The 18,966-nt window shown below is 37.1% G+C and overlaps 1 protein-coding gene across 27 annotated transcripts in view; it reads left to right on the top strand.

The window, feature by feature from the left end:
• Nucleotides 1–18,966, top strand: part of MYCBP2 (MYC binding protein 2) — a 222,431-nt gene that overhangs the window by 115,806 nt on the left and 87,659 nt on the right. For all 27 annotated transcript variants that reach the window (XM_068929451.1, XM_068929456.1, XM_068929463.1 and 24 more), the window contains 8 exons: nt 7–125; nt 3,400–3,487; nt 9,329–9,381; nt 11,520–11,692; nt 12,034–12,178; nt 14,174–14,386; nt 17,875–17,930; nt 18,436–18,551. In XM_068929451.1, the coding sequence (XP_068785552.1) occupies nt 7–125; nt 3,400–3,487; nt 9,329–9,381; nt 11,520–11,692; nt 12,034–12,178; nt 14,174–14,386; nt 17,875–17,930; nt 18,436–18,551 (963 nt within the window). The remainder of the gene's footprint in view (nt 1–6; nt 126–3,399; nt 3,488–9,328; nt 9,382–11,519; nt 11,693–12,033; nt 12,179–14,173; nt 14,387–17,874; nt 17,931–18,435; nt 18,552–18,966) is intronic.

Raw genomic sequence — 18,966 nt, forward strand, 5'->3', positions numbered from 1 at the left:
TGTAAGGAAACGAAGCACTTTTTTCCTTGGAGACTGCATCAGACTATGTGAAAGATGAAAAGGCATGTTTTTACGGTTTCAAATGTTACGCGATTGGATATGAATTTAGTCCAGGATCTGATGAGGTAAGGAGAAAGTGAAATGGCTATAATGGCACCCATTTCATTCCCTTCTCTAAGGCCAGCTTTTTTTGTAGACATAATTTTGTTTCCACTTCTAACTAAAAAACATTAGCAAAATATTTTTACCTGATATTCATGCAACTTTTAAACGTTTATTTTACAGAAAGTATTTGTTTGGAATATTTAAATGTGAATGTATATTTGCTTCTTTTATATATATATATATATATATATATATATATATATATATATATATATATATATATGTATAAATGTGACTGTCTACAGATCAATATAGTGTTATGGTTTTATCATCTATTAAGTCAATGGGATATGATATTTCCTAAAATTCTGACTTAGTCTTCTTTACTAAATCCAAAGGATTGGTGCTTTCAGATACACAGTGATTCACATTTTACTGTCTCTGCTACTTATGTGATGACAGACTTGCATCATTTTTCCCTTATTGGCTTATACCAGAGTTCTGGGACTCCCTGGAAAAGCTGTGCTCATTTAGGCTATCTGAGTTTTTGCATAGTGGTGACCTGATCCTGCTTTAAGGACATGAATTGTTTCCACTGCAGTTTCTTTGTTGCAAAGGGAAAATAAAATTTCTTCATGTACTTGAGAGAATATTTTATCTTAGCTATTTTAAGACAAAATACCTAACATGCTTTGTTACAACCTAAAAACAATAGACTGTTCCTTGTCTTAGGAGTGTTTAGGTCCGTAGCCTCATGATCGTCACAAGTTTTGCTTCTTGTTTATACTGCAACTGTCACAGATTTATCTCATCTTATTCATGAAATTTGCTCAAGCTAGGTCACATTCTCAAGTTTTCATGAGATTCTTTGAAATTTCATAACGTGTCTGCTATGGATCAGAAGATATTTCATAAGATTATTAGCTATGATTGTCTCATTGGCTTGCAGCAAATCAAATTTACAGATAATCTAATTAGTCTAATATTGCATAATAGTTGGTGAATGCTGTATTACTTTTGACAGGTACAGTCATTAGCTGCTTAAGCAGATACATGTTACCGGCAAGAACCGCGTTCCTGTGCAGGATCAGGTCACCACCTGCTTTGTCTCTCATTACACTATTTTCTCAGCTACAACGGAGGGTTCTCCACCTGAAGTAGCAATATTCATCTTTTAGTGCTAATGAGTGCCATTTTTACTGAGAGATTCCAGACTCAGAGTGATACAGCAGTTAGACAGCAAAGAAATTCTGCAAATGGAAAAGGAAGTGTTATATTGCTTAAGTTACCTTGCATCTCAGAAGTAAAGCCCCCACAAAAGTCACATAACAGGAATATCTGTTCTTCTCAATCATGATTAGGACAAGGTCTTTGTTCCCCTTAAAGTTTCTGTGTTACCTACAGGTACGGCCTAAGTGTTTTCCTTTTAAGGAGAGTTACAATACTCCATTTTTGGAGTATCAGCTTAGCTTTAAAGGACCTTAAATTAAGTGTTTGAACATACTGCACAAGTTTCACGTTCTTTTGAGAGCTTTGTGATGACAGTTTTCTGAAGTTTTATCACTGGTAGAAAAGGCATATATGTTCTGGTGACTGCTCTGTTTGCTCTAGCTTAGAAGAACAAAGTATCAGAAAGACCCAGTTCAGGTCAGTGTGCTTCGTTTCTGCCCATCTGATTTTCTACTTTTAAAGGGCAAGCTTCTGCTACCCTTACCTAACTGTAGTATCTAAAGTGGCAGGCATTGTTACAGAAGTGTCTGGAAAAACTGAAAGATGCTGCTGAATGTGAGCAAGTGCATCAAGAAATCAATATATAGGTATAGTTGAACTATTAAACTTTGTGTAAATGTCATTTTTTTGCAAAATTTGGCTAAGATTTGCGCTTTCATAAGTGAAAAGGGAGGTTTTCTGCGTGGTCATTATGAAAACTACAAAATACATGCAAAAACCGCCACCTTTTCTTCTGCATAAAGAGTTCAGTTACCTTAGTGATGCCATCAGTATTGAGTTATGGGTGAGCACACAGCAGGTGTGTTGGCCCACATTTCACATATTTTAGTTACTATTTCAGAACTTGCAGTCTGAGTCCTAAAGATGTATTTTATTGAGGGCTGGATCTAAAATGCATTTTGGAATAATTTAATCTGCTTGGGAATCTTGGAGAATACAAGGCAAATCTAGGGTTACGGATTTGAAGCTCTTTCCACAAAAAGAGTTTTGACCTTACGTTATATTGCCAATTTCTGAAGGTCTGCCTAGAAAATCCATCAGATGAATATTTTCCATCTCTTCCATTTTTTATTTCTCCTCTGTGGGAGGAATCTATCATAGTTTTCTTGGAAGTACTGAACCCTGCACAGATTTCTTTAAAACTTAAAAGTGGTATTACTGTCAACAACACCGTTTTATGAGCAAAGTTAAAGAGGCTGTGCTTGCATGTAGTTGGTCCAAGCTGAAGGGAACATGAAATACATTTCTCTGTGACTAGAAAATAGCAACAGCCTCCCTAGCAATACTACCCTCTCCCCATTCCCTGCACCCAGCCTCCTTCCCTCCATGTGCTTGAAAAGCGTGCATGCGGCCTGTAGCAAATGAAATAGAAGCAGCTCTGTTCCTTTCTTCAGAGAACAGCATCGAAAGATACTGAGGGAGACTCTGTCATGTGTTTTCAGTGGCAAGCATGGGGGGGGGGGGTCGGGGGGGGGGGAAATCTTCTCCTCTTCCCCTAGAATGACACAATCAATGGGAAGAAAAATCTCTTTCCAGGACAAAGGTGGAGGGAAGAAACTTCTTCTAGGATTTATAATGGAGAAAATGTGGAACCCTTTTCCCATCCTTGTCTCTCTAGCTAGAGAGGAAGAGGAAAACAAAGTTTTAAACAGCATTACCTTTAAACAGTACAGAAAAGTGAGCTTGCATGGTATATGTGTATAGCTTTGAAGAGGTATTGCTTTGCAATCTTAATATATATCAGTAGTTTTTGTAGTAGAAAGTTCCCTTTCTCTTTAATACTATGGACTAAAGAAAGTATCTTCCTCTGATAGTAGGCTACCAGAAGCCTGGTAATCTGCTTAATAATACTCCTACCTAGTTGAAATTGTTCGGAAATTTTTTGTACTCTAGTCCATGTCATAGGACAGCATAAATGTAAGGCAAGGAGAATATTAATGAAACACTTCAAACTGGAATAGAGCATTAATATTTCTCAGGATAAAGCAGTGTTAGGGAAGCCTGTCCATTCAGTTATGTTTTCTGAAACAGTATTTTTATTTTAAAATTTATTTAAATATGAAGGGTATTATTCAGCTGGAGAAAGAATTGGCCAATTTAGGAGGATCGTGTGCAGCAGCTTTGATGAAGAAAGATCTAGCACTTCCAATTGGTAAGTCCTTCTCAAAGAACACCTTTTGTTACTTCATCATTGATGCAAGTTTGCTGAATGAATAATGCCTCAGTCTTAATGATGCTTTGACTTAGAGATGATCATGTAAAATTGATTCTTAAAATGTAATTAGTCAACAGAGATAATAAAATAGCATTGTTTTCTACTTACACTATTCCCTTTTTGCGTCTATGGGAAGGAGAGAAACCCGATCATTTAAATCTGAACCAGCTCACCCCATCCACAGGTAGTAAGTATATCAGTGTACAAGCTATATCCTACAGTTTCCTGGTGGTTCTTCACAAATGTGCAGGTATCTTATTTGTATTTCTCTCTCACTGCTTTTTCTCCCTGCGCTCCACACCTTTTGAATGAAAAATACCTGCAGCATTGAATTGCAAAATGGAAAATTATATGTTTAATATTGCAAGTGGTGGTTGTATCTCTAGACATTACAGCCTAAAATATTTCTGCTGGCTTTTCTTACAGTTACCAAAATAATGCATACTTTTACAGCAGATGCAGCAAACACAAGTTTACAGTAACGCAAGTGCAGTTTAAGATACAAGGAAAAGTGAGAGTTTAGCAAATATAAATGGATATGAAAAATGAATTATGACTTTTTAATGATACAGCCAAATTCTGTATAATAGAATTTCTACCAATAAACGTTAGTGTGATTAGGTTTTAATTTAGGAGTGCAAGCAAGTGCTTAGATATTGTCAACGAATGTGGAAGAGAAAGGTGCACGTTAATGAGCAGGAAGTCATTGATCAGGGTGCAGTTACTGCCACAAAACTTAATTTCGATTTTTTTAACATGACATTTTTCTTGTGTATTTGAATGTGCAACTGTCTTACTTTATGTTGTAAGTAGGCACCTCAATTGCACTTGTAAATCTGTACTTCTCTCTCAAAAGTACAGGCAATTCTGTAGTGTAAATGGAGGACCCTCTTCTGTTATCCTTCCAACAATAGCCACATTAATTCCTCAGTTTCATTAATATCTCTAGTGTCCACTTATCTTATTCCCTTTTTCTATGCAAAAAAGAAGCAGCAGTTTAAATGCTTCTAACTTCCTTTCATTTCCTAGGTTTTCTAATGCTTCATTCTTCTATCGAAAGAAGGTTTTATTTTGCTTTATTTTAAATTAATTTTGAAAAGGTGTATTTAAAACAAGAAGGGAAAGTAGGTAGTACATAGATTTGCTTCTCTGCTTTCAGAAAGAGGGAATTTCAAATGAAAAACATGTCTCAGTTACTTATGCAGCCTCAGCAACCTTGTAAAAGAAGTTGTATGTGAACTGCAGCAGAGGAGTGATAGGTTCATTGACTGTAAAGGGTTTTCTGATTACAGAAGTAATTATAAGTGATGCATCTGACCATTTACCTAGCACCTACTCCAGCACTTCAGTGAAGTCTGTTAGTATTGCTGATAGTGTTACAAACACAATGACAAAAAGACGTAAGCACGTAGTGTTTCTCTGTAAGACTACTGGACCCTATGAATCAACAAAATTGATCAATTGTACACAGGAGTAGTAGTGTTTGCCTGTTGTGATGGAAATCACAGTGCAGTCTTTTTCAGCCTGTTTTCAGTTGTAGGTAGTTTTACTTAGTTTAAGTGTTTTGCCTCATGTCTCACACACAAAACAGAATCAGGGAAAGAGAAGAAATCTGGTTTTCTAGAGCAGCGTTTAAATAAGTTAGTACCAGACTACTTATCCTGCATTCTAAATTATTTCTCTTCTTTTGCTGGAAGTGAAATGGTGTCTTGAAGAGCACTGTGCATTACATGTCACTCGCATTGCTTATCTGCAGTAAAATATCATTTTATTCACAGAATGGAGTCTCCTTTAAGGGAAAACCTATGTAATCCTTTACAAGACTATCTTGTAATGCATACAGTCAAGAAGGCCTTTTGCGTTAGACTTTTCAAACTTTTACATGCTTCATTTTAAAATTTTGCAATTTTACCTTGGTTTCTTGTATGTTTGTAAATCTGTACAGTCCAAAGGCAGTAGCCTAAGAAAAAAGCTCACTCCAGAAAGGAATAAACCACTTCACTTACAGTGCCTCAACTTTGATATTTAGAAGTTAGGCATCTGTGTCTTAAGCTAGTAACGCCAGCCGCCTTCTTTCTGTCTCTTTGGAGGTTAATGTAGACATCTTCAGAGGATGGATCACTTCATCCTCGAATGAACATCTAAGAAAAAATGACATCAATCATCCAAAGGAGGGACCTATATTTCCTTCACAGAATCACAGAATCGTTTAGGTTGGAAGGGACCTCTGGAGATCATCTAGTCCAACCTCCTTGCTCAAGCAGGGTCCTCTAGAGCACGTTACCCAGAATCACGTCCAGACGGGTTTTGAATATCTCCAGGGAAGGAGGCTCCACAACCTCTCTGGGCAACCTGTTTCAGTGCCCTGTCACCCTCACAGGAAAGAAGTTTTTCCTCACATTCAGATGGACTTTCCTGTGTTTCAGTTTGTGCCCGTTGCCTCTTGTCCTGTTGCTGGGCACCACGGAGAAGAGGCTGGCCTCATCCTCTTGACACCCCCCCTTCAGATACTTGTACACGTTGATGAGATCGCCTCTCAATCTTCTCTTCTCCAGGCTGAACAGGCCCAGCTCTTGCAGTCTTTCTTCATAGGAGAGGTGCTCCAGCCCTCTAATCATCTTGGTAGCCCTCCGCTGGACTCTCTCCAGGAGTGCCATGTCTCTCTTGTCCTGGGGAGCCCACAACTGGACCCAGCACTCCAGGTGAGGCCTCCCCAGGGTTGAGTAGAGGAGCAGGATTACCTCCCTCGACCTGCTGGCAACACTCTGGCTCATGCAGTCCAGGAGACCCTTGGCCTTCTTGGCCACAAGGGCACGTTGCTGGCTCATGCTTAACTTGTTGTCCACGAGGACTCCCAGGTCCTTCTCGGCAGAGCTGCTTTCCAGCAGGTCAACCCCCAGCCTGTCCTGGTGCATGGGGACCCTGCACTTGCCTTTGTTGGACTTCAGGAGGTTCCCCTCTGCTCTCCTCTCCAGTTTGACGAGGTCCCTCTGAATGGCGGCACAGCCTTCTGGTGTGTCAGCCACTCCTTCCTGTTTTGTAGCATCAGCAAACTTGCTGAGGGTGCACTCTGTCCCTTCCTCCAGGTCACTGATGAATACATTGAACAAGACTGGACCCAGGACTGACCCCTGGGGGACACCGCTAGCTACAGGCCTCCCACTAGACTCTGCGCCACTGACCGCAACCCTCTGAGCTCGGCCATCCAGCCAGTTCTCAAGCCACCTCCCTGTCCGCTCGTCTAGCCCACACTTCTGAGCTTACCTCGGAGGATGTGATGGGAGACAGTGTCCAAAGCCTTGCTGCAGTCCACGCAGACAGCATCCACCGCTCTGCCCTCCTCTACCCAGCCAGTCATTCCATCAGAGAAGGCTATCAGATTGGTCAAGCATGACTTCCCTTTGGTGAATCCATGCTGACCACTCCTGATCACCTTCTTGTCCTCCAGATGCTTAGTGAGGACCTCCAGGAGGAGCTGTTGCATCCCCTTTCCAGGGCTGGAGGTGAGGCTGACAGGCCTGTAGTTCCCTGGCTCCTCCTCCTTACCCTTTCTGAAGACTGGGGTGACGCTGGCTTTCTTCCAGTCCTCAGGCACCTCTCCTGATCTCCAGGACCTTTCAAAGATGATGGAGAGTGGCCTAGCGATAACATCCGCCAGCTCCCTCAGCACTCGCGGGTGCATCCCATCGGGGCCCGTGCATTTATGGATGTCAAGTTTGGACAAAAGATCTCTAACCTGATCCTCCTCAACCAAGGGAGAGTCTTCCTTTCTCCAGCCTTCCTCTCTTGTCTCCAAGGTCTGGAATTCCTGAGGACTGGCCTTAGCAGTGAAGACTGAAACAAAGGCAGCATTCAATAACTCTGCCTTCTCTGTATCCTTCGTCACCAGGGCACCCGCCCCATTCAGCAGTGGGCCCACGTTTTCCCTAGTCTTCCTTTTGCTATTGATGTATTTGTAGAAGCCCTTCTTGTTGTCCTTGACATCCCTTGCCAGATGTAATTCCAACTGGGCCTTAGCCTTCCTTGTCGCATCCCTGCACGCTCTGACAACGTCCCTGTATTCCTCCCAAGTGGCCTGTCCCCTTTTCCACATTCTGTACACTTCCTTCTTCCGTTTGATTTTTGCCAGGAGTTCCTTGCTCATCCATGCAGATCTCCTGCCCGCTTTGGCTGGATTCATTTCCTCTTAAGATATCCTATAATCTCTAAATCAAGGCTCATTATCTCATGTTTTGCTGCCCCAAGCTAGGTGAAGTAAATCCAGATCTATTTCCCAGATAATTTTTAGACCTCTGGATCCAAATAAGTGCTCTTAAAACATAAAGATTTTGAAGAAGACGATAAGAAACTTGATAAATGTCAAGGCAGAATTTAAGAAAAGGAAGAAGTAAACAAATGGATGAAAATTCTCACGAGATATGTCTAGGAAGGTTGTGCAGAGGGCATCATGAGGGTGAAAAAAGACTTACCTGCAAACTTGATATCAAGAAAAATACCCAAAGTGCCTGCGTTGACTTCAAATCAGAGTTGTTAGTTGTTACTAGCATCCTTGTAGATCCTTTCATCTTCAACGTTATTTGCCAGATCGCATCTTGGTGTTTTGATTTTAAGGAGGTTGTCCTTCGCAAAGCTTTTCTGTGCTTTTTAGGAGTTGTTGTGGTGGGTATATTCTGTGTACACACAGTCAAATACTTGTCCAAGTGTTCCTCTAGAGCCACTAGGAAAAAAAAGTGATTGGAAAGGACATCAAGAAGGCATTAGCCTTTTTTGCTCTAGAGGAAGATACTTTGGATTCCTTCATGCGATAGGAAAACTTCGTCTGTGAGAGTGCACCCAAATATTATTTGAGTTATCACCTTGAAAAGGTCACATTTTCTCCTTGTCAGTTCTGCAAGACTTTAAGATATTTGTTCTAGTGAGAGATCTGGTCTGTGTTTGTGATCTGACTTGAACAACAATGTGGAATTGATCGGTGTGTTTGACTTTGTTACTTATTTGCTTATTTTGTCTCTGTATCAGCTATTTCTGAGACCAGAATTTTTATACGCTTCTATTTCTGTCAATTTTTAAAAATGCATTATCACTTTATTCTTTAGATTTCTCTTCCTCTCTTCTTATTAGTAGAATTGCCTGACGTTTTTGAGAGAGAGTAGAAATTTGGTAACTACCTGTTTTACATTTATTTTATGTTAAAGACTATGTTTGGCAATTGTGATCACTGTGGAATCAGAATTTTGAGCAGCATTTGTGAGGAGCAAATACCATATGGTAGAATATATTTGAGATTTATGTTTTAGAAGGAATCATAGACTTGTAGAGTTTAACAGATTTTCAGTTAGTGATGTCAGGGTGAGTTCTTAAAGGGAGCAGCTTGCGCATAGTTCATAAGTTCTGCTTCCTGGAAATCATCTTCCCCTCCTAGAATCTTTCTCTGAAAGTATTTGCTGTCATCCAAAGATTTGCCATACATACTTTCCTGGAGATAAGAAGATAAGAACCAATTTTTTTTTTTTTAATGTAAATTACATTGTGTATTTGCTTGTGCACTGAACTACACAATATTGCATGTTTTCTGTGTTACTTGAAAATATTGACTGTTCATTAAGGAATATTGAATTAACTTTTGAACTGCTGGATAAATAGTGTTGCACATCATCTTACAAATTTAAACTTAGTAATATAAATGGCTTTACTAAACAGAGTTGAATTTCATATTCTGTAATAACTAGATAAATGTCAATATTATTTTATGAAAAATATGTTTTTGCATTTTTACAGCAGGTAATGAACTTGAAGAAGATCTTGAGATTCTTGAAGAGGCTGCTTTACAGGTATACTGTTGCTTCTTTTCTACTGCAACATATTTCACTACATAGTTGTGTTAAAATCTTTTGACAGCTACAGAATAAAATCACTTGTAAGGTCTTCTTAATAGGAGGGAATTTAGTTTGCTATAAAACTGATTTAAAATTTTATTGAACTGGTAGCATTTATTAACAGGCATAATTTAAGAATTTTACCCTAAATTTTCAAAACTGGTGGCTTTAGTTTTTTATCTCTGTTTCTCTCTTTCTATTTCTGGCTGTCCCATAATTCCTTGTGGGGAATATGAGCTTTTAAAATTGGAGTGCTGCTTAAATTGTCAAAAGCATGCCATTTAAATTCTTATATTCATGACAAAAATAATTAATCGTTGTGAAAATACAGTTTTTCCTACTTAGCTGAACAAAAATTATTAAACTGATGTCACTGCCTCTTTTTTGGAAACAAGGTAGATGAGCGTATTTGTAGGTATCCTTCCACAGGTTTTTTAAGCTCATTTGTTCATAGCACACAGAAGTTAGGTCTCTGTGGAAAGTAAATTCAAGATGAAATATTGTCTGAGATGTAGAATTTTCATCCCAGGGGACATACAGAACATTTTTAGTCATTGACTTTAAAATGAATGCTTTCGGTACTGTAACCCTATTTACTATTTCATGGTCAATTAATGGATCTTTTTTCAAGTCCTGGTTGATAATGCATGATACAGAAAGAAGTTTCAATTGACTTTTAGATCTAGAGTCTCTTTTGTAAATAGAATATAATATTATTTGCCAGTTGATTTAAATTCACTTATGTATTTCACAGAGGCTGTCTTGAAAGATACACTTTTTATGAAGAGTATCTTTTTAAAGGGATAATGGACATGTGAAAGCAGGGCATTCCAGTCTTGATGTGCAACTATTTAAATTATATCTCAGAAAATCTTACAGAAGTTCAGTATTTATATGAGGTCTTTCTGATAATAAACAGGCTCAGAAAAAAAAAAATGCATCAATATCTCATAGGAAATTAGATGGCTAAATATATTTCATGACCTTCTGGCTTAGGTTTTCTGTTTTAACAGCACATTTTAGGTGCTACCAAAGTTAATGTTTCACATGTCTTCAAAACTGCAGAAATAAAATAGATTTTCAGATGAAGGACGATGTTTATGAAGTTCCAGATACTATGACTGCAGTTGTTCTGGATTGATGATTTATTTCTTTTTCCTTATGGCAGTTGGTGCTGGTCAATAGTTCCCTATTTATAGTCCATGGCTGGCAATGAACAATGAGAGCAGTTTTCACATTCTTCGTCTTCTAATTAGATTCAAGACACCTATTTTGAGATTCAGTTATTACTGTACTTGCTGGAGAAATGTGCTAGTCTATAGTAGGATACCACTGCAGAGGCTTTGCAACCTTCTTACAAGTCAGGATAGTTAAACAGAAAGTGCCTGGGAGGAATCAGCTGTTCCTTGAATGGAACATTTTTTCAGCAGACTGTTCTTGGGCCCACTGTGTGCTAATTCAAAAAATGAACTAAGAGTGTATGTGCAAGTAATTGATTCATTTTCGCTTTAGTTCTGTCTGTTCAATATTTTATACATCTCTCCACCTTTCTCCTCCCTCTCCTTCTTGCAAAGAAGAGATTTCTTTTACTTTGTCTCACCAAAAAATGTCTTACGTAGGAGGTCAACCTTTCAGTAATCTATATATCCAGCCTTTTATTTTCTTTTGGAACTTTCTCACTGGCCGCAGTTCAGAAGAATGAAGTTCTTCATTCTTCTTCTGGTCACAATTCATACTCATAACATCAAAGTTCATGTTAATTTATTATTTATTGCAGAAATCCTCCTTCAATTCAATTCAAGCTTATTTAATCTCTTTTGACGCAAATTATTGATGTTTCCTAGACTGAATGGACAATACCAGAGGACGTAGGAACAGGTGTTTTTTTTTTTTTTTTTTAACCTTCATGAAGGCAAAGGTTATCCACTTTTCTCCTACTGGAATGGTTTCCAGTCCACTAAATGTCTTTGCCAATATTATTGTATTGCGGAAAAGTATAGCATTATGGGAAAGCATGTATGGATAAGATAATGAAAATGCTGTTTTATTGCCTTCCTTTCTCCTTCCCGTCTCCTCCTCTCCCCCCCAAAAAGGTGTGCAAATCTCACTCTGGCATTCTTGGTAAAGGCTTGGCACTATCTCACTCACCTACTATATTGGAAGCTCTTGAAGGAAACCTTCCACTGCAGGTGCAAAGCAATGAGCAGTCATTTCTGGAGGATTTCATTGCCTGTGTACCAGGATCAAGTGGAGGACGACTTGCAAGGTAACAATTTTTGTGCTGCATGAATAAACCCTTTACTTCATAGTTTTAATGTTTAAATTTTGTTTCAAAATAGAAAAAGTTTAGTTAGATGTTAAATTTTAAAAACTGCACTGTTTCTTATCCTAAACAACTAGCTATATGATTTTACTAATTATGTCAAATATTAATTAAGTAAAGCGATTTGGCCATATTGTTTCTATTACTGTTTTGGGGAAAAGCACTGAAGTGTTCAGACCTTCTGCATCCTTTCTTAGACAAAGGTCATGTTTGTATAGACTATGAATTTATCTCTCTTTGGGGCTAGAAGAGATTTTAATATTAAGTGTTTCTCTTTGCTGTAGATGGCTTCAGCCAGATTCATATGCTGATCCTCAAAAAACATCTTTGATTTTAAATAAGGATGACATTCGATGTGGCTGGCCAACTGTTATTACAGTACAAACAAAAGACCAGTATGGGGATGTTGTTCATGTTCCTAATATGAAGGTAATTACAATAATCTTGTCTGTTCTTATATTTTATCATGCGTTCTTTTAATAAAAACTTAATGAATTATTAGTATTGTAGATATTCCACAGAGTACTCTTGCCTACTGGGGAAAGTGGCATTCTTAAATTCAGTATATTCAGTGGGCCTTTCTTACCTCTAAATCTACAGAATTATCAAGTTCTCTATTATGCTAACACCATTGCATGGAGTCTGATTTGTAATGACATGTATACCTGTTGGAATAACCAGCTGTGGAATATACTTGATGATGATGAGAATACATTTTTATTTCTAAGCCAGGAAAGCATACAATAAATTGTAAACTGAGTAAATCTAATTGAAAAAAGAATGAGAAGCACATTGCTGAACCGTTTTAGAGTTACTTTATTTTAAGGCTACAGCTGCACTTCTCCCTTCCCCGTTTCTGATATTTGGAAGCTCCTATAGTCAATGAGATTTAAAAAATAAAAATTAAAAAAAAAATTAAATTTAATTAAATAAAAATAACGTTGCAGATTAAAATTAAATTAAAATAAAATATGTATAAAAATTAAATTAAAAATAACTGTAGAATTCTTGGGGGTTTTGCCTCACCGTCTTCAGTTAATTACTGATCTTTACAGCTGTTGAAGTGCGAGAAAGGAAGTGTTCATCACAGCCTCAGACAGAACCTGCAAACCCTTGCAGTCTTCTTTGGGAAGAAGACTATGGGATACACATAAAAATTGGCTACTTGATTAGATGTAGTAAAGTATTCAAACAAAACAAATTGAACACTAAATACTAGTCAGATAGTTTTAATAAATTAGATTTCATCTATATTTTAGATTCCACTATTACTCTGGAGTAGTACAGATGTTTTCAATACTTGATTTTGCTGAAGCCCAGAAATAAGTGAAGTACCTTATAACAAGATACAAAGGCATAATTCCTGTCAAAAGAATTATCAAATCTACTCTTGGTATGTGATGTGAGTTATCTTACAGTGGGCTGTAAGTTCATTAATGAACAGTGAGTTTATAACACTAACACAAGATTCAGGTTAGTCACAAACAGAACTTGAGTGAAATGTGAATGTGTGTTTATTGACTTAAATTTGTAGTAGGGGAAGTAGAAAGGTGAGTAGTGATCCTGTTCTGTCAATCAGGAAAAGGATATGTCGTAATACACACATCAAAAGAGTTGCTGTTTTTTTATTTAATGACTGTTTTTCTACATTACTACATTAAAGTAGCAGAAATCTTAATTTAATTTAATCATTCCTTTAGATTCATTCAGCGTGCAATGTACTGATTTAACTTCTAGTAAATTAAGTTAAATTCTAATTAACAGCGTTAGAAATCTACAGCAATTCAACACACTTTATTGCTCATCTAGTAATGCGTAAATTTATTTTCAAGATAGTTTGTCCATTCTTCCTCAGAAAACTAAGTACAGCTGCAGTAATGGAGATCTGTGGTACCTTAGGGAAAAAAGCAGATAAAAGATGCATTAAGGTGTGCAGTATGAAGGTACAGTAGGCTGATTCTTTGTAGAGCTAGCCAAGATTCATTTTGGCCATTTCTGAGCCAAATCTAAGAAGCCCCAGTGACTCTCTCTGAAACCTATGCACTCGTTTGGAAGGCTCTCTTCTGCGCTTTGTAGCATTTCCTGTTGTGGGAAAATTTAGCTAGGCATACCAGAATACATATTGCTTTCTAGAGAGTGCTTTGGGACAGGCATAATTGGCACAAAATTAGAACTAAGCGCTGCTAGCCCTTACTGATCATGTACAAAGCTACTTGGGTGCTTCCCTCCTGTACTTCTGCATTCTCGGGTTCTGCGCTGAGATGCTTTACTTCGTTTTGCAAAGAGTCAAGTGTGGACCCATAGGTTTTTGACACATGACTGGATTTATAGTGACTGCTTTAACCACTCTGTCGCTATACCTTCTCAAATGTGTAGGTGTGTTTTCTCCCTAAATTATCTTCTGTATTACACATCTTATTGCAGGTGGAGGTCAAAGCTATTCCTGTTTCTCAGAAAAAAACATCTTTGCAACAAGAACAAGTTAAAAAAGTGCAACGAATACCAGGGAGTCCTGCAACAGCGGCTTCCCCTAGCACTGATATGACCTTTGGAGGACTTCCTTCACCAAAACTTGACTCTTCTTATGAACCAATGATCGTCAAAGAAGCTCGATATATTGCTATTACAATGATGAAGGTAATCTATTGTCATTTGTGCAATGTAGCTGTAAAATACGGTATTCTAAGTGTGTATGAAGTTGTGCAGAGGGGAAGGAAAAAGTATGCTTCAATTTGATGACAATCTAAAAGTGAATTGCTTAGTTACAAATTGCCTTGATTGTATTTATTAAGTTGAGGAGAAGACTGTGTGTATCTAAAGGGGCCAATTGCCTACACTATAAACAGTTATGAGCCAGGTTAGAATTTAAAAAAAGAAGTTATATCTTTGATTGATTTTACTTACACTGATTAGAAAACTGGCATGGGTTAGAGGAGAAAAGAAAACCACTATAGAAATAGAAAAAAAAAATCAAATCTGTATACTCACATAGAGTTGGAGTGTTGATATGAATCTGTATTATAAACTATAAGCGGTAAACATAGCAAAAAATCTGAGCTCAGCATAGTAGAAAGATGATACAAATGAGTTCTATAATGACTTTAGAAAATTAAAATATCACATGTAGGAAAATATTAAACAGTGTCTATTGAGATTAGCTATTGTGAAATGAGAGCTCAGAGAGTTTGCAGGCAGTAGTTTTTAAAAAGGTGGAGGTGAAAACTGAACACAGTATTAATTTGAATGTATGTTGGAATCTGTAGGGTAAATTACATATATGCAATATATTGATCCTATTAAGAGATATGAGATGATGCATATAGCTAGGAGTTGGATAACTTAAGAATATGATTAGTCAGGAATTAGAGAAGGGTAATACTTATAATCCATGTGGATTTATGGGAAAGATGAGCCAACTAGCATTTTTTAAAGGTTACAGGCTTGTTTTCTACAGATGTTAATGCTGTAAGGAGCATTAAATATATGTAAGGAGTTCAACTGGTTATTAAATAGCAGCTTAATGAATCAGTGGAAGAAATATGAAATCAACATAGTATGCAACAGATAGTTTACAAATTCATTAAATCATTTGTCTGAAAACGTATTTTCAACAACGGAATCTGTATCAGGGAGACAAGTGGATTTTATTTTAATTTATTTGGGATACTGCAAGGATCAGTTCTTGGCTGGATGCTACTTGCTGTATTTTCCAATGACTTGAGGAAAAAATATATTATTTACTCAAAGTTAAGGCCGGGTGGGTTTTCTAATCATCTTTACGCACAGGCATACGCTGCTTCTTTTTTAGTAACAGGTATCAAACCTGCTTACACAGCTGTTACGGTGACATAATTTGTAACACATTAGATAATCTGCAGTAATTGACTATGGAGCAAGTACGAGGTGTCCAGGAATTGATCTTTAGAAATGATGCGCCCTTTGGGTGAGGAATGTCTGATATTAGCCACTTAACTGGTAATCATCTTTAACTTACATCAGGATAAAATAAAATGCAAGTATTCATTTAAAGTTGTCTTAGTAGATGACAATGCAAATCTTTGCAAAGGTGAAGAAGTAAAAGGAAATCACACACCTAGGTAAATACAAAAAGCATCTCTCTCTTCTTGTTCAAGCATGCTTGACTTTTGTATTTGACACCTTTTTGTGGAGTCTTACAGAGGTTCCCTCAAAATCAGTCTTTCCCATCCAATAACTTCAGCTAACTTTTTTTTATTCAGCAGAGAGTTGATATTTTGCTATTTATAGTAAGAACTGTCTGGCCTTCTGGGAGATGCAAATGTATTGTTACCTGCTATTCTTTATTAGTTTATTAACAGCTTACTGATTCAAGAAAGTGTAAAAATTCTCTTCTACTTCCCTCCTTGTATTACTCAGCACACTCATTTCAGTGTAAAATGCAAACATCCACTGACCTTGCTGTTTTATATCAACATGTACATTGTATCAGTACTTGATGGAAACATCCGTATGTGATTGGTAACTAGGTTTTTTTTTTTTACTTGGTAAACAGAGTTTCAAGAGGATCCTTTTTTTTATTGATGAATCTAAAGATGTTTGATGGCCTTCAGCAAGTGACTAGGGCTGTGCTCACTGCTGACATTTGTGATTTACAGGGATACACTACAGAAAGTTTTGGAAAAGTCCTGAACCACAGAGAGCTCAAACTAGAAAATCCAGACTCTCAGGGATTTCCAGGTTTTGGAAACTGCATTGCTTAGTCTTTGAACTGTCTCTAATTTAATGTACTGGGAGGATAGTGGAATCTAGCCTTTACAACTGATACATTGTGTACTCTGTGCTTTCTGAATGGCATATGGATTTTTCCCAGCTGTTTACGGGGATGGTTTCTAAATTTCACTTCAGCCATTTTATGATCTAGCAATATTTTCTGAACTTCACATCCCATGTCCAGAACATATGTATGCACTCCATATTTCAATTTACAGTGGTTATTCGAAAGCTTCCTTTCTTTTTTGTTCTGAGAAGCCTCTTCAGATTATCATTTCAGATTTGTTTTATTTCTGAGGCTGTGGTTTCATAATAGTTTAGGCTTATCTAATAGCTCATCAACTCTATAGTAATCTGATCCATCCTCTGGAAAGCACATGTTCAGGCAGCTAGATTGAGGAATTAAACTGGCATAAACTGCTCACTTTTTTAAGGTTAGTTTTCTGCTGTCATAGCAGTCTACACGGGGAGACACTGGGGTGCTCATGGGAGATTGTAGAGAAGAGAGTCAGACTCTTCTTAGAGGTGCACAGAGAAAGGATATGCAGCAGTGGGCCCAATTTGTGAAAAGAGAAAGTCCATTTAGATATTAGGGGGAAAAATCACAATGTGAGTAGTCAGACATTGAAATAGGATACCCAGAGAGACTATGGAATCTCTGTGCTTGGAGATACTCAAAACTTGACCAGATATGCCCCTGAACAAGCTGATTGAATTTGAAATTTGGATCTAACTTTGAGGGTGGCCCCTAGTTTGAGCAGAGGGTTGAACTCGATTACCTCCAGAGGTCTCATCTAACATGAATTATTGTATAATTCAATGATATGCACAATAGAAAGTGAAATCATGAGAGCAATATTCTGGGATCATGCCAGCAGAAACTTAGTTTGACTTAAATTGTCGTGGTGCTGTATCCCTTAGATGCTCTATGGATATTTGTGACGTACAAGGAAATTGAAATCCAGCTTATTAAGTAGAACTCTGTAGAGGAATATAAAAAGGATCCAACGTTTTTTTATTAAAATTAGGTTTAAAATAATTCAAAGGCTGTGACTGTATTAAGTAAATAATACTTTTGTTAGCAATATACATCTTTCCTAAATATGTATTATATTATATATATTTATATAGATGTATGTTGTACCTAGGTAATGTCAATTTAAAGAGTAAGTGAAGGTATTTGTTCGTGTATGTATGTATGTTTGTTTCTCTTTTTGTGTTTTGGAACTGATCTCTGGTTCCATGTGCAGTGCTTCTGGTAAGTGTAAAAGTTAGATTCGTGTGTTTTGAGAAAATACTCCACTTTTCTTTTTATTCATGATAGTGTTATAATTGACAATTGTTGATTTAATATTTTTAATTTCATCTATTTGTAGGTATATGAAAATTATTCTTTTGAAGAACTGCGCTTCGCTTCACCGACTCCAAAGAGGTAAACATTAAAAAATAACCGTATAAAAGGGGCTAAAATTAAAATGTCCTGTCGTTTCTGCTTATGCCCAGAGCCAAAAGCCGTGACTGCAGAGGCTTTTTTCTGCAGAGAAATCTTGGCTAAGTAAAAATCTGTAATCTCGTTTCAACACTGAAAATTTTCTAAGGGTAGAAACACAACATGCTATTTTATTTTCTTAAATTTAGACATTCTTTTAAAAATTTTGCATTCTTAATTTTTCTAATGTTGATTCCTTATTTCTATTATCCACTTTCTGAATGTGATCTTTCATCATTTGCTATAAGTACATGTGGCATAGAAGGTTATATCTTTAAAGGAGATAACTTGGGGTTACTACATTGGACGGGGGGAGAGAAATGGTATTTAGATCTTCTGGAAGAAAAAAATAAAATTCCTTTTAAATTTTCTAAATTAAGTATTACAGATGATTTTCAGAAAGCCAGCAATTGCTTAATGTTTTCAATTCTGTTTTGTTTATGCCTAGACCCAGTGAAAACATGTTGATCAGAGTCAACAACGATGGTACATACTGTGCAAACTGGACTCCAGGAGCAGTTGGGCTCTATACCATTCATGTTACTATAGATGGCATCGAAATAGGTACTTAATTTTAACTATGTTTAAGCAAAACTGGTATTATATTGTGTGCCAGTAAATGCATAGGTTTCTCAGTTCTCATACAGTTTAATATTAAAGTTCGTAGCAAAACTTACCATCCACATTTTGGTCCAAAAGTCTAATTCTCTCTTCTTTCTTGAGAGAAAAAAAATCACAATTATTCTCTCACTGAAGTGAAGTCATATTTGGAAAACATGTATATGTAATGTGGTTAGACTACAAGAATAATGAAGAATCTTATTCCCTACTCTTTATGTTGCTTTGAGAGATTTAGGGCTGCAAGAAGATGTCCTCTTTCAGCTGAGGCTGGCTGGGAACTATAGTTGAAGGGAATAAAAACCTGAAGAACCTAAGAAAAGGGGAAATTATTTCTGACCACACAAGAGTAAATAGTGTC

Source organism: Struthio camelus, chromosome 1 (genome assembly GCF_040807025.1).
Source record: "Struthio camelus isolate bStrCam1 chromosome 1, bStrCam1.hap1, whole genome shotgun sequence".
In the NCBI taxonomy this organism is placed as follows: domain Eukaryota; kingdom Metazoa; phylum Chordata; class Aves; order Struthioniformes; family Struthionidae; genus Struthio; species Struthio camelus.